Below are 14,507 nucleotides of genomic sequence, written 5' to 3' on the forward strand. Positions count from 1 at the left end.
TGGGCTAAGGGAAGGGAGGGTTACATTCTGTAGGCAAAATTCGGTTCCTTTCATTATGAAATGTGAGTCCCCCTCTTGTTCCTTCCTGCTCTTGAATAGAAAACAGGATGACAATACTTTGCCTGAAGGGTAAACATGAATATCCTGTATTCTGTCTTGCATTCTTCTGTTCTCAAATGCTGGGAGCTCAGAGATTTCTTTATCTACAGGAGGTTCTCTGCCTTGCCATGACACTAACGCCACCCAGCAGTGAAAGGCACTTTTGGCTCACTTGGCATATAACTGTCAACTATGGAAGTTCCTGAGTTGAATTCACAAACAATAGAGCTTTGCTATTTATATGTCCCAGGCACAAGGTTAAGTGCTTCATTCAGATTATCTCATTTACTCCATCATTATGTAAGGTAGGAATAAATTTTAGCATCCCCGTTTCCCTGAAATGGAAACAAAGCTCGAAAGGTCATTTGCTTAGGGTCACAAATCCAGGTAATGACAAATTCAGGTCTGTTACACAACAAAATGATCATACCTCCAAAGAACTACCAGATGAGTCCTATGGTTACCATCCCAGCACTCTGCTCCTACTCCATAGAGCTTTGCTTTGTACCCATTAGAGCTCACTGGGGTGATGATGCTGTCAATTGGTTGGATCAGGGCAGGGAGCCTGTGGGATAAAGTCCTCCTGGCTTCTTTGGCAATGACTTGAACTCCAAGAAAAGGAAATGAGTTTGGTTGGACCTCTTTCCCCTCCCTCATTTCCAATATTTTCCTTGCCCTTCTAACTCGTCAGAGCGTTTCTACCTCTTTTTCATCACTGTTTATGATGTGCAGTATTGCCTTAAAAAAAAAAAAAATGGTGAGGGGGTGAATGTGGTATATACCAGCAACAACCCTTCCTATCCTCCCCTTCATTCCAAAGTCCACACATCAGTTGGTAGTCTTTTCTCTGAATTTTGTGGTTAGATGAAGCCATTGGACCTAGACCTAGAAGGAGCCTGGGACTGTCTGTCCTAACTCTTGAATTTTATGGACAGGCACAATCAGATTTAAGAGAGGTGACAAGACTCGTCTTCAAGTTGTAATTCGTGTCAGATCAGACCAACTCCAACCACTGTTTTTCCCATCAATATCAGGCTAGAATACGGGTTATGAGGGTCCTCTAGCAGAACCGCCGTAGCCTCATTTGTCGGGAGCAGAAACTGGAGCTGATAGGAACACAGATGTAAGGAATCCACATTGTGCAGATTAGGGTTTAAAGAGAAGCTGGACATTATCTTATCAAGTTAATCCTCTGACTACAGCTCTGCCCTTCCTACTCCCGCTGGGTTTAAACCTTGCTTTGTCCGAGTTTCTTGCAAAACACTGAGCCTGGGTGCATTGTAGGGACCTTAAGACGCCTTTCCCCTGAGTCCTGGTGAAGAATGTGGAGTTGAAATTAGCTCAGGTTGACAGCACCCTTTTCGTCTCTAAATGATTTGGGAGGCACATTTGCAAATGACTTAAAACACTGCCATTTTCATGTTTGGAAAGCAGTTCGTGATTATTGTAAACTAGATTTAACTTGGAATGTTTAGGATGTGGGTGGCTAATTCCTGTCACAATTCAAAGGGGGAAAAATGAACATAGAAAACAAAATAGAACAAGTACTGAACGTACAGTTAACGGCTCATTTATTCAGCCTCTGCTGAGAATATTTTTTACATAGTCAACTTGTGAAGATAACCAAATTTACCCCATTTAATCATAAACTTTCAAAAATTGGAAGTGGTTAGTGGAAATGAACGTAGCATGTTTCTTAGCTTCCTCTTCCATCTGAAACTGGCCACTGGGCATCATCTGACTTTCTCTGATGCATCAGCATACTTGCTGGGATCACTCATTATTGTCGGAGCTTGAACACCATGCAATTTACATCCTTTATGGTGTTAAAGACCCCAACATGATTTGCCCCAGATATTGTGGATATTGATTTCTTCTCTTCATTTTCGTCAGACTGTCTTTCATGTGTCCCTTTCTTTTGTGGCAGGGCTCATAACCTAAGTTAATCTGGCCCCACCACGTACCCTGGACTCATTGGCTGGTGAAGAAGAAACAGTGATACTTCCTGCCTCACATGGCTCTTGACCTTGACATTTCAATCTAGTGCCAAGGCTGTCTTCTTTGTTTGAGTTACTGTTTACGTGTGACTGTATTCGCCTCAAACCTTGATTTGTGTGACTGTTACTCACCCTTGTTGGCACTTTCTTAGAATAATGGCATTTATATTAGTTTATTAATAATAGTGGCAAAAGAATAACTAAATGCTATTTATGTCAATATTTTATTTTATTTTTTTTAAGATTTATTTGTTCATTTATTTAGCTGATGGAGAGTGAGAGAGCTCAAGCAGGGGGAATAGCAGGCTGAGGGAGAAGCAGTTTCCCCCACTGAGCAGGGAGCGCAAACTCTGGGATCATGACCTGAGTCGAAGGCAAACACCTAACCCACTGAGCCACCCAAGCATCTGGCCAATATTTTATACATAGTGTATTTTGTTACAATAACTCTGCAAAAGAGGTCATCTTAGTTCCACTGGACAATTGAGAAAAATAAGACTCAGAGAATTCAGACTCCCTTCTCCTCAGCTCCAATGCTCATGGTCATTGCTCTGAATCACTTTCTAGAAACCAAACTAGAACTCCTGTCCCCCAACACAAGCCCCATCATCTGGCAGCTGAGTCTTGGGGGGCTGGTTTAGTGACTGGGCCTACCACAGTCCTTGGAAGAAGTCAGGCAACTGTCTATACTCCTGACTTCAGCAGGCACATCCTTCCAGTTCCCACTGGACCAGAGCAGGTCAGAATTATATTGCTTCTGGTCAAAGGCCACTGCAAGCTTCATTTAGCGAGCTCTTTAGATTCCTTCATAAGTGGCTATAAGTGGTGAATGTATGAAGACTCCTTCTCCAGGCTGCCCGCCCCCCAACCGAAGCTTCATAGATTCATGAATTGGAAGCCTCTCTTTCTGGCCCTGAAAAAAATCTTGTTGTTGTTGTTCCTTCTCAGGACTTGGTTGTGATCAGAATAGTTGAGATTGTAAAATGAATGGTCTCTGAGTAAGAGACTATTAATTAAATAATAATTACATTAATTATTAATTAATTAAGAGACCATTAATTAATTAACAATTATATTATTTCAAATTTGTTTATTCAATGAAGGGGACTGAGAAGGGATTATGGAAATTATCTCACATTATCATGGGAGCTCACTTCAAAGCACAGAGGAGACATACGCACCACCCCCGGTTGCTCCATTACACAGGGAACATTGTGTGTTCCTGGGCAAGAAGCAGTCAGGAGACTTTTTTAAAAATACAATTTGTGGAAAGGGTAGGGAAAAAAGCAAGCAATATCTGAAATTTTTTTTCTATTGGTAACTAAGTGATGTGCATTGAAGACTTCCATGGGTCTCTTACTGTGACAAGCACTGACACAGACATTAGATCCTCATGAATACTCATCCATTTAACAGAAGAGAAAACTGAGGCTTCACATTTTGCTTAGAGTCACAAAGGTCATAAGTGACTCAACAGGGATTTGAAATTGGCCGACTGCTTCCTGAGCCTTTGCCTACCTGCTGCCCTATACCTTCTATTAAGGATATAAACAGTTTATTCTGACCCTGGAAGAGTTCAATCAAACTTAAAGCCCGAGAAATGTGAGCTATAATATTAATGGAACATTTAAACTATCCTCACGGGCTGCAGAAGGCTGTTGATGGGGAAGCTGCCTTAGAGAGCACCCAAGGATCATTTCCTGATGCCTCTAATGCACCAACAAAACTCGTCTGCTTTGAGTTGCACCAGTGCCCGAGGTAGGAAAGGGAGGATAAAGGGGAACTTGGCGATAGCTCCTGGATTTTTGAAATGGAAGAACAGTGCACTTGTTTCCAAAGTGATTAATTGTACAACTCAATAAATGTCATCATGTGGGAAAGATGCCTCCTGTGAAGAGGGGGCACTCTAATTAAGTGAGAATGAAGTACAAGACACTGAGAAGTGAACCCTTCTGAAATCACGAATATGGGGAAAAGAGGGCAAGGGTCACTATCAATATAGATTTGTGCCCCAAGTTCTTGAGAAGAGGCCAGGAGAGGCAGAGACACAAGCTGATAAATGCCTTAGGGAGGATCCCATCACTGGGTTGTGTTTGCCATTTTCTTAGCTAAGAAAGCACTGATAAACTCTCTCCTTACCATTGGAGTTTCTATGGCTGAGGGGGCTTACCCATCTGGAAATGAAGCAAGGAGAAAGATTCTCATTAATCCCTACCCTGGAAAATGGCTAAGCCTGCTGACCAGGTTTTCCTCAGTCTGAGTGGGGTACATCTGCAGTTGCCTTTAATCTAGGGGGATTCTTCTCCTTTGGGGTCACTTTCTCTTGGGAACAATTTGTGAGCCTCTGGGAAATTTACAGAGAAGCCCAATAAGATTCAGACTTGATGATGATCATGATGGTGGGCAGGAGGAATTAGAGGGGAAGCTGATTTTTATCACATGTTGACTGATTCATTCCTTCCGCAAATCACTGAGTTCCGGTGGAAAAGATGCATTACCGCCTAAGGCGCACATGGGGCTTTCTACTCCCTGTCTTGGCCTCCACTCTTTCCCCGAGTCTGCAGAGATGACCTCTGGTGGTGGGGAAGGTTTGACAAAGCTCTTGAGGTAGCCGCAGTCTGACCAGCTTGCTATTCACCGCCCCCCCCCCCCAACAACGATGCTCACACTAGCCCAGACCTGCAGGTGGCCGGTTCCCAGTGCCACAGTGAGGTGTCCAGGCTGTCAGCCTCCAGCAGACTGGAGAATGAGTGGCAGCCACCTTCCTCTTTGACATGTCCAGGCACAAGGGACATCCTGGGGTGATGGCTTCGTTCTTGATGGATGTAAAGTAGCCCCTTTTCTGGGTGGGGATGCACATTTCAGTGTTAACCAACATCTTACATCAGTTAAGGATAGATGATACATGAAGGGACCCAATCACGTTTCCATATCATCACTATAGGCTTTTATAGCCAATTTGGATAGATGAGTGCCAATGAACACTTCACACAACAAATCCGTTTTTAAATTCTTTTCTTATCAAATTCATTACATTTATAAATGTGTTGAATTCCCATCAAAATGTAATTTAAAGGATCACCCCAAAACAGTCTTCTAAGACTGCTAGCTACTTTCTGAAAATCTCATACAAGGAAACATCACAGATTTTCCTATGAGAGACATACCAACCCTCAAAGGAGATTTTCTAAGGTTACCTCACTACAACCTGCCATGTGCTGAAGTTTTTTCTGGTATTTTCCACCTTTGGAAGACACAAGGCTTACTTGGCATAAATGGGACATTTGGACTGGTTAAAAATTCGCACTCTGGAGGAGCACCTGGGTGGCTCAGTTGGTGAAGCACCTTACTTCAGCTCAGGTCTGATCCCAAGTTCCAGTCCCAAGGTGCTGAGATTGAGCCCCCCACATCAGCCTCCCTGCTCAGCGGAGAGTCTTCTTCTTCCTCTCCCTCTCCCCCTCCCCCACACACATGTGTGCACACACGCTCGCTCTCTTGCTCTCTCTTTCTCTCTCAAATAAATAAATAATATCTTTTGGAGACGAACCATGAGAGACTGTAGACTCTGAGAAACAATCTGAGGGTTTTAGAGGGGAGGAGGGTGAGGGGATGGGTGTGCCTTGTGGTCAGTATTAAGAAGGACACGTATTACATGGAGTACTGGGTGTTGGACATAAACAATGAATCTTGGAACACTGCACCAAAAACTAATGATGTATTTTATAGTAACTAACATAACACAAAAAAAAAAGTATTTTTATTATATGAAAACAATTTTTAAAAATAAAAATAAATAAATAAATAACAGTCTACTTTTTTAAAAAAATCGGTCTCTGTAGCCAGACTGGCTAAACTCAAATTCTAGTTCTCCCATGTAGTATGATTCTCTGAGCAAGTCACTTAACTTTCCTGTGCCTCAGTTTCCTTAGCTGTAAAATGCAGGTGATCAAAGCACTACCTTGTAGAGTGAGGTGTAAATAAAACAATACATGTAAATTGCCTGGCACATAATAAGTACAATAGAAGGGCTTGCTTTATTATTAGTATCAGCATCATCATCATCATCATCATTATTATTCACTTCATGGTAAGCACCAGGCATAAAGCGAACCAAGTAAGTATAGCCCCAGCTCTTACAGAGAGGGACAGACATCGCCTAAAAATTAAACCCATCAGGGGGCACCTCGGGGGTCAGTTGGTTAAGCATCTGACTTTTGGTTTCAGCAAAGCTCATGATCTTAGGGTCATAGGATCAAGCCCCATGTTGGGCTCCCTACTCAGTGGGTAGTCTGCTTTTCTCCCTCAGCCCTTCTCCCTGCTCACATTCTTTCTCCCTCTCTCAAATAAATAAATAAATCTTTTAAAAAAATATTAAACCAGTCAGAATATAATGTCGACTTGTGTGTTAGGAGGGAAACCCACAGAGTGCAGTGATAAGGACCGAGGTTCAGGGCTTTCAGGTAAGGCCTGTCAGGCGAGGCCTCTCCGAGGCACTGTCACATGTAAGCTGAGCCTAGAGGCTGAGAGTGAGAAGACCAGCCTCTGCTGTTACCATTAGGGGAGGCAGCATCACACCTGTCCCCTTAATGATTACTATGGGTCAGGCTCTGTATTGATCTTCTCAGTTAAGTGTAAGCATATAGAATTAGCTCCATTTTATAGGGAATACTATTGAGACTCAGAGAGGTTAAGCCGCTTGCTCAAGGTCACACAGCTTACACGTGGCAGAGCATTGACCACAGCACTCACCATAGCACATACCCTCCCCGATGTTCATCACCCAGACATTCACTTTTTGTCTTTCAGAAATATTTCCAGAAAACTCTCATCTACTGAAAATGTCCCCGAGCTTCACCCTTTTCTTGCTCTTGTAATCAATATGTTCCCTCTACACTGCCTTGTAATGTCATTTCATTTGGACTTGGGGAAGAAGAGAAGGACACAAACATACTTCATTCAGACTCTTGAATTTGAAGTCAGCCCACCTACACTCCAAATATGGTGGAAACCATGTTCTACCAGCCTGGGACATGCAGGTGCAATGAGAAGTAGGTCCTAAGTGGCTTCAGAACCTTTTTGTTTGGATGCAGGCAGAAAGGTAGGTTTAATTTAACCTGGGGTGGGGAGTTGAGAACCCATCTCTGGGGGATTGACAATTCACTGGAGATGTGATTGTTGGAATGTAGTTTTTGTAGACAAGATCTTGTACTCTCAAAATCCCAATCGTACATTTCTGTTCATAAGTGAGATCTAGTCATGGCCCTATTCACCTTTTTAAATAGTGACCAGCAGCTCACAACAGCTTAAACACGAAGCTGGGCAGCATCAGGGGTGTCCAAGAAGCAGCAGTGAAGTTAATCTTCACTTCTCAGCTGAAGTATTTTGATCTGAGCTTCTGTTTGTTTTTATAAGACAACATATTATTATCAGCAAGAGCTGTCAGTGAGCTTGACACAGGAAGATGAGAAAAACCTCACTCCCTCCAAATAGATCTATCACTGAGCCAGAGGAGACTCAGAGGCCTCAGGGCACATTCTGGGTGGGAGAGGAGTGTCACTTCACCTCCACGGTGCCTAAGCACACTCCAGTCCAACCCGGCCTACATCTCAAGCTACATTTAGACATATAGCTCTTGCATAATTTAATGAAGCTGAGACAGTCCAACACTCTTAATAGGCATCATTTATTTAAATTAAATATGGATTTTCCTTTCTTGTTGTCAAAAGATCTTTGGATGTTTTCTTCCAACAGCAGAAATATCAACATCTAGAATCAGATGATTCTTGGTCCAAAAGATTTTCTAAAACAGCTCTAAAAATGAAATTCATTTGTCAGGACTTTTTAAAAAGAGATGTATGGCTGGGTGAACAGCTGTCCCAGACAAGAGCAAGAGTGATCCTAGTGTTCAGGGATATTCTGGAAATGTTTTTACTCGGCTCCTTCATTCATTCTTCCTTTTGGTTCTCTCCCTCTTCTCTTCTCTCTCTCTCTCTCTCTCTCTCTCTCACACACACACACACACACATACACACACACACACACACACACACACACACACACATCCTTTACTCTCCAAAGCTACTTACTTTGTCTTCCTACAGTTAACTTTCTATCAATAAGTGTAAGCGTAAGCATAACCTTATCAATAAGTATAAATACAACCTTATCAATAATCACCCCCACTCCCTTCCACTTCCTATCTACACTAAGGCTATTTCATAGATAAGCTATCATCTCTGCTTTGAAACAAGAAAGCTTTTCACTGTACATGCTTTTAATATTGCATGAGTGCTGAATGAATGAACACATTTATAAAATAACATATGTGTATAAACACACACACACACACACACACACTCACATATATATGATGTTTTATGTGTGTGTGAAATCTAGTTCCCACCACTTATTTGGAAAATTCAGTCTTACAGATGTTAGTGACATTATGTCCTTATCTATGACAATAAGGTAAAAAATCTTGCTAAACATCTTGGTGAATCATAAAATAAAACCCAATTAGGAGAAGGAGGTAAATGAGCCCAAAGAGAGTCTCTAAAAGTTATCAACTAGTGAGGCTATGCACATTTGATGCTTGAAAGCCAAATTAATGATTTGTCTTATTAATACTTCAAATGAAAATAGCAGAGATCTGTAAAGGATTTCCACCTTGTTTTTATTTATTTTTTAACTTAGAATTTTACTTATTTTTTTGTAGATAATTTTTAAAATTCATTTAATTTAATTTTTTCAGTTTCACCTTGTTTTTAAATATTTCCTGTGTATAGGGGTGCCTGGGCGGCTTAGTCTGTTAAATGTCAGACTCTTGATTTTGGCACAGGTCACGACCTCAGGGTCATGAGAAGGAGCCTTCCTCTGGTCTCCCCATTCAGCACAGAGTCTGCTTGTCCCTTCCGCTCTGCCCCTCCCCCGACTCACAGGCATGGGTGTGTGTTCTCTCTCTCAAGCAAATAAATCTTTAAAAATATATATGTGTATAAACATGAATGCCAAATATGAGAGGGTAGGAGTCCGGTCGTCAGGTTCGTTTTTATCTCCTCTTGACCCACCCCCTCCCCAACTTAATTTACTATGTAAAACTTAGAACTCAGAATTCAACCCCTTTCTGGCAACTTTGCTACATGTTTAAAATATTTCATAAGAAAAGTTGGGCTTATATGTCTGCTATTCCTTGTGTTTTGTCCTGATGGTCCCTTGTCCATTGGGCAACTATAGCGTGTACTGAATTCCCAAGAAACTAATTTTTGGAGGCTCCCTTTCCCTGATGATGGAAATTGAAAGACAAAGCGAGACAGAGAAGATTGAAAGCCCCACAGCAGTCCATCAATAATGGGGTGAATCCCTCTGAGGCAACAGGGGGATCGATGAAAACAGGACTCTAATAGCTAGAAAGCATCTCGTCTGTTTCCCCCAAAGACTTCAGCATCTGCCAAAACATCTGACTCCAAAAGCCACCCCCGAGGAGAGCCGGATTGAGAGAGAGGTGCCTGGATAGGAGTCTGGGATGTGGACTCTCCTGTCCCCTCCAAGCCTATGGTGTCCGGCAGAGGATCTCTTTCCCACTGCCGACTAAAGCTAGTGGAATGTTTAACGATCTCCAGTCAGTACCTTGCTGCATCCAACCTGCTCATTCCTGAGCAGATGACCAGACCCTAAGGGAAAAACTGGAGAGTCCCATGTCACGGGTGTGGTCGTGGTGGCGCAAGCACAGTAGGAACCTGGAGAAGCAATTGTATCATATTGGAAAAGACACTTTCGAAGCACCTGGGTGGCTCCATCCTTAAGAATCTGCCTTCGGTTCAGGTCATGATCCCAGGGTCCTGGGATCAAGCCCTGCATCAGGCTCTCTGCTTGGCGGGAAGCCTGCTTCTCCCTCTCTCATTCCCCCTGCTTGTGTTCCTGCTCTCACTGTGTCTCTTTCTGTCAAAAGAATAAATAAAATCTTTGAAAGAAAAAAAGAAAAGAAAGAAAAGACACTTTCATAATCATGGAAGCCCACTTTCTGCTTTGTCTCTGGTGGACACTATATATATGTATATGTATATATATATATATTTTTTTTTTTTCGGTGCACACAAGCCAGACAGGCTACATTGTAGCCTCTCTCCAATAAATGTCCCAGTTGTTTGGAGTAGAAATGGTTTAGATTAGCACCCGGGCACTCTGACAAAGGTCCAGAGGGGTTAGGGGACTTGCCAGCACCATTAGCATTTTTTTCTTCTTTTTCCAGCAGCACTAAAATATGTTTGTTCAAAACAGAGGGAGATGAAAAACTACTGGCAGCCAGTACCTCTTAAAAGAAAAAAAAAATGTTTTACTTCTCTGGCAAACATACCAATTAAATAATGCTGTGTTGTGACAGATTACTGAGCAATTAATGCCTAATTGAGCATCATGCAAGACGCTTCTGTGAGAGCGACTTTGCTGGAGCTGGAGTGGCCACGCCTCATAGCAAAACAAACCTACTGCAAACTTCCTGCAAAATACCCTTTGCACTGAGGAGCCCAGAAACCAAAGAAAACATTTCTACTTTGAATCCCTGAGAGTTACAGTGGAAGGATTAGCTTGACAGAAAGATCCCGACATTGAAAATCCTACTGGGGATTTCATACTTTCCTCATTTGTAAGCAAAATCCATTTGCTGTGAGATATTTTTAGTGCAAGCATCCCCTGTTGTCCTATTCTCTTACAGTATACCATTAGATCTTGAAGCCATTCCAAGCAGGTCACGTGATTTCTAAGCATCTCTTTGGTTCCCTCCTAAGTGACTAGTCTCGCAGGAGTCAGGGAATACTAGACTCTTAACTACCGAAGACCTCAAAGTCCTTCGTGAAGCTTTGAATTCTTACCGATAGGATGTGAAAATGCTTTACAACTGCCTTTTCTAAGGGGTCAGCTTGGCAGAACTCACCAAGTGACTTCAGTGATAGAGATATTTCCAGCCCCGCAAGCCGCCTATGTAAATATAAAAATGTATTAGGCTGCAGAACTGCGTGTGTGGGAACAGAACAACCATACTATTGAAAGGGACTCACAGGGGTAACTCTGGTGTCACTCACGTGGGCTTGGTTAATGTGTGCATGCTTTTGGTAAGTCGTTCTGATTCGGCGGGCTCGGCATCTCGGATGAGCCAATTTCATTTCTGGAACTTAGGAGCTATGAAAAGTAAAACCCCCATCACTTTGTGAGGTGTCTAGCAAAATTTCCTTACAGAAGTGCTTACAGTTAAAAAGAAAACAATCCTTTTCACTCTTTATGGGACCCCCCATTTGCCTTGGGAAATTGTCAATGTGGAGTTGGATTTTCAGTTGCTTAGTCTGAAAAAGAGTGATTTGTTTGAGTGTCTGAGGGAAAAAGGTATATTTATTCAGACCTCTGAAACTGGAATCAGAGAGAATCATTGTAATGAACAGGAAACATGTTCTTGAAATGAATTGAGAAACAACTCTCCGGGCGAAATGCTCTAATATTCCTGAGCGTGTTCAGTTTCAGTGGATCAAATCTTTCCCATCTCTGCATCCAAGCTATTTGGCGGTGATCAGATGATCAGAGCTCAAGGAAGTGATTGGAGAGTGAGCTGGCTGCAGCTGCAATGTAGGCTGTTTTCAGGGACAAGGAGCCACTGTTTCTCAAACATAGCATCAACATAGAAGTTATTTTGTGGCTCCAAGATGCAGCAATGGGCTGCTCTGCCAGCATTGTTCTGCTTCAAGCTTTTCGTTCTGTGGTCCAGAGGAGCTGTCCACACATTTGTAGACGACGCCAAGAGGAACCATCCCACGAAATTTTGCCTCTGGAAAGTGACGATGAAATGAGTAGACCCAGAACCCTCATCATCATGGTATGGTATTTGTGGCAAAGCAGCCTTAGTGGATGGAACTGTTATTATAGAGACGAGGTTGCAATTTAGGGTTTGGGGTGTTCAGCTTCAGATAAAGAAATGTACGACCTAGAGTTTACTACTGTGTTTTACAATGTGGGGGAAATCTTTAAAACTATTTCCATCATTCAGAGCCGATTAGCCTTCTCTTAGATCTGTCACGAAGTGTGCAATTTATCGGTCTATTAGAAATTCTCTTCTGCCTCATATTCTGTGTGCTGTTATTTGCTTCTGTGCAGAGAAAAAAAGAGAACTTGGGGAGTTTGGTCTCAGTGGATTTTATTTTGTGTCTCTAATTTGAAAGAAGAGCCCCAAACATAGTTTTTGATCACATGTAACCAATCCAGTTGTATAGGTGTCAGGAGCTAAATGGCTTAACTTCCAGGTATTTGGAACTTTCATTTCTGACCCGGCGATGGGAATGCCTTTAAAAATGCTTAAGTTAGGCATAAATCAGAATAAAGTTTTTGAGAATTTTGTGGAATGCATGGTGTTTAAATTAGAAGGCTGTCTCTTGCCATTTGTCAAATAACATTTCTGTCTGTGCTTTGCTTATACAAGACAATGTTACTCCCTCTTTGTGCACCTATTTTATCAACAAGAAAAAAAGTAGAGGGTAGCGTCTTTTCTTGCTTGAGGTTCAGGGAGAGATCTGCTTAGTCACTGGAATCGCATCTTTGGATGGAGGTGGTGTGCTAATGTTTCAAAAATTGGGGAGACGTTGCATGGTTTCAGCACAATCGACTTTTTCCTCTTAGGTTTCAGTGTTTAACTATCAAGGATGTAGTAAATAATGAATGGAAAGTACCTGTTACACTAAAAGTTTTTAAATGAAAGTCATTTGATTTGGGCTGTGCCTCTCTAAGTGACAGAATACTAACCTATACCATTCTGTGGCAGTTTCTCCAACAAATCGCTATTTGATTTTCAAAAGGCAGTACTATTCTTAAACTATTGGGCTATGATTTTCTCTAGGAGGAAATACTATGTGGGAATAACATCATACTTATTAGTCCCATAAGTTTTTCACAAATTAAGTTTAAAAGAATTTGAGATTCTTCCCCCCAAGTTTAACTCTTACTAATGACAGTAACATTCTATAGTTATGTGTATTGCTTATGCCATCTCAATCATTAAACTTCCTGCCCCTTCCAGTTTTACCACTTAAACTATAAAATTTGGCAGGTAGAAATTTGAGAAAAAAAAATATAACAATGCCTTATTTTTTCAAGGATCCCTTTAATTTATATAATAAGTTTATGGACATTAAATTGAATGAGGATCAATTTACTGGTAAAGGAAACGGCTTCAGAAAAATTGAATATCTTATTCACATCACACAGCTACTAAATGCTACACCCTCAAGTCACACTTAGATCAAGGATTACAAAAGGCAGTATAATTTCCACTCTGTTCATATCTCTAAGGAAATAAGGACATAACTGAATTTTTATGAGAAGTCTGATGGAAATCTCCGACCACTCATAGTAAAATATGCTAATACAGAATCATTGTGCATCTTAAGAGTTTCCTCTGGGCCTCTCTAAATTAATGCATTCAACAGCTATTAATTGGTGACCCACTATGCACCAGCCTAGGCATTTGGAATCCACCCATGAGCAAACCCACCAAAGATCCCTGTCCTGAGTTGCAAAATTTTACATTGACAGTACATTTCCCAAATGTTGTTGTTATGGAAATGCCATATTAGCATTGTGATGTTTAATGTACACATTTAAATCAATGAAATTATTCCTTATCTTCCAAATAGCAGTTCAAAAACTTTAATGTGCTTTAAAATCACCTAGGAATTCTTATGTATGAACAAATCCTTAGGCTTCTGGACCCAGAGACTCTATATACGAAGGTGTGGAGTTCAGCCTGAACATCTGCATTCTTAGCAAACACCTCCAAGCATTTCTTTTATTTTTTTTAAGATTTTATTTATTTTATTTGACAGAGAGAGATCACAAGTAGGCAGAGATGCAGGCAGAGAGAGAGAGAGGAGGAAGCAGGCTTTCCGCCAAATAGAGAGCCCTATGCAGGACTTGATCCCAGGACCCTGAGATCATGACCTGAGCCAAAGGCAAAGGCTTAACCCACTGAGCCATCCAGGCGCCCCCTCTAAGCATTTCTGATGGAGGAGCCCCATGGATGACATCCAGAGAACCATGGCTCTGGAAACTGATAATCTGCACTCTTCACCTCTTGTCCTTCTTTACACTGATAAGCTAATCATCTTCTTACTCTGGCTCCAAGCTTCTGAACAAACTGATTTTTTTTTCTCTTTCATTTTTGTATCACCTGTTAGACACCAAATTTGTATGTTGCATGTGCGTGTGCGTGTGGTGTGTGTGAGGGGTGGGTGGGGAGAGGGAGGGAGGATGAGAGAGAGAGAGAGAGAGAGAGAGTACAAACTTGGGAGCCAGAGCCTCTAGGTTGGAATCTTGGCTTCATCACTTATCAGCTATGTGAACTTCCCTACATTATTTAACATTTCTCTTTTTCTCATC

The 14,507-nt window shown here is 41.7% G+C and overlaps 1 protein-coding gene across 3 annotated transcripts in view; it reads left to right on the forward strand.

Annotated features, from left to right (window-relative positions):
• DOCK10 (dedicator of cytokinesis 10) overlaps positions 1-14,507 on the forward strand; it is a gene marked incomplete at its 3' end in the record, with an annotated part of 267,236 nt that overhangs the window by 50,234 nt on the left and 202,495 nt on the right. Inside the window, exon 1 of one of the 3 annotated variants that reach the window (XM_080798222.1) lies at positions 11,504-11,955. The exons of 1 other annotated variant lie outside the window; for it this stretch is intronic. In XM_080798222.1, the coding sequence (XP_080654348.1) occupies positions 11,794-11,955 (162 nt within the window). In that variant the 5' untranslated portion in view covers positions 11,504-11,793. Of the gene's footprint in view, positions 1-11,503; positions 11,956-14,507 lie in introns of those variants that run through there. One more of the 3 variants, XM_080798219.1, reaches the window with a different exon arrangement.

Source organism: Martes martes (assembly GCF_963455335.1).
Source record: "Martes martes genome assembly, chromosome: 3".
Lineage (NCBI taxonomy): Eukaryota > Metazoa > Chordata > Mammalia > Carnivora > Mustelidae > Martes > Martes martes.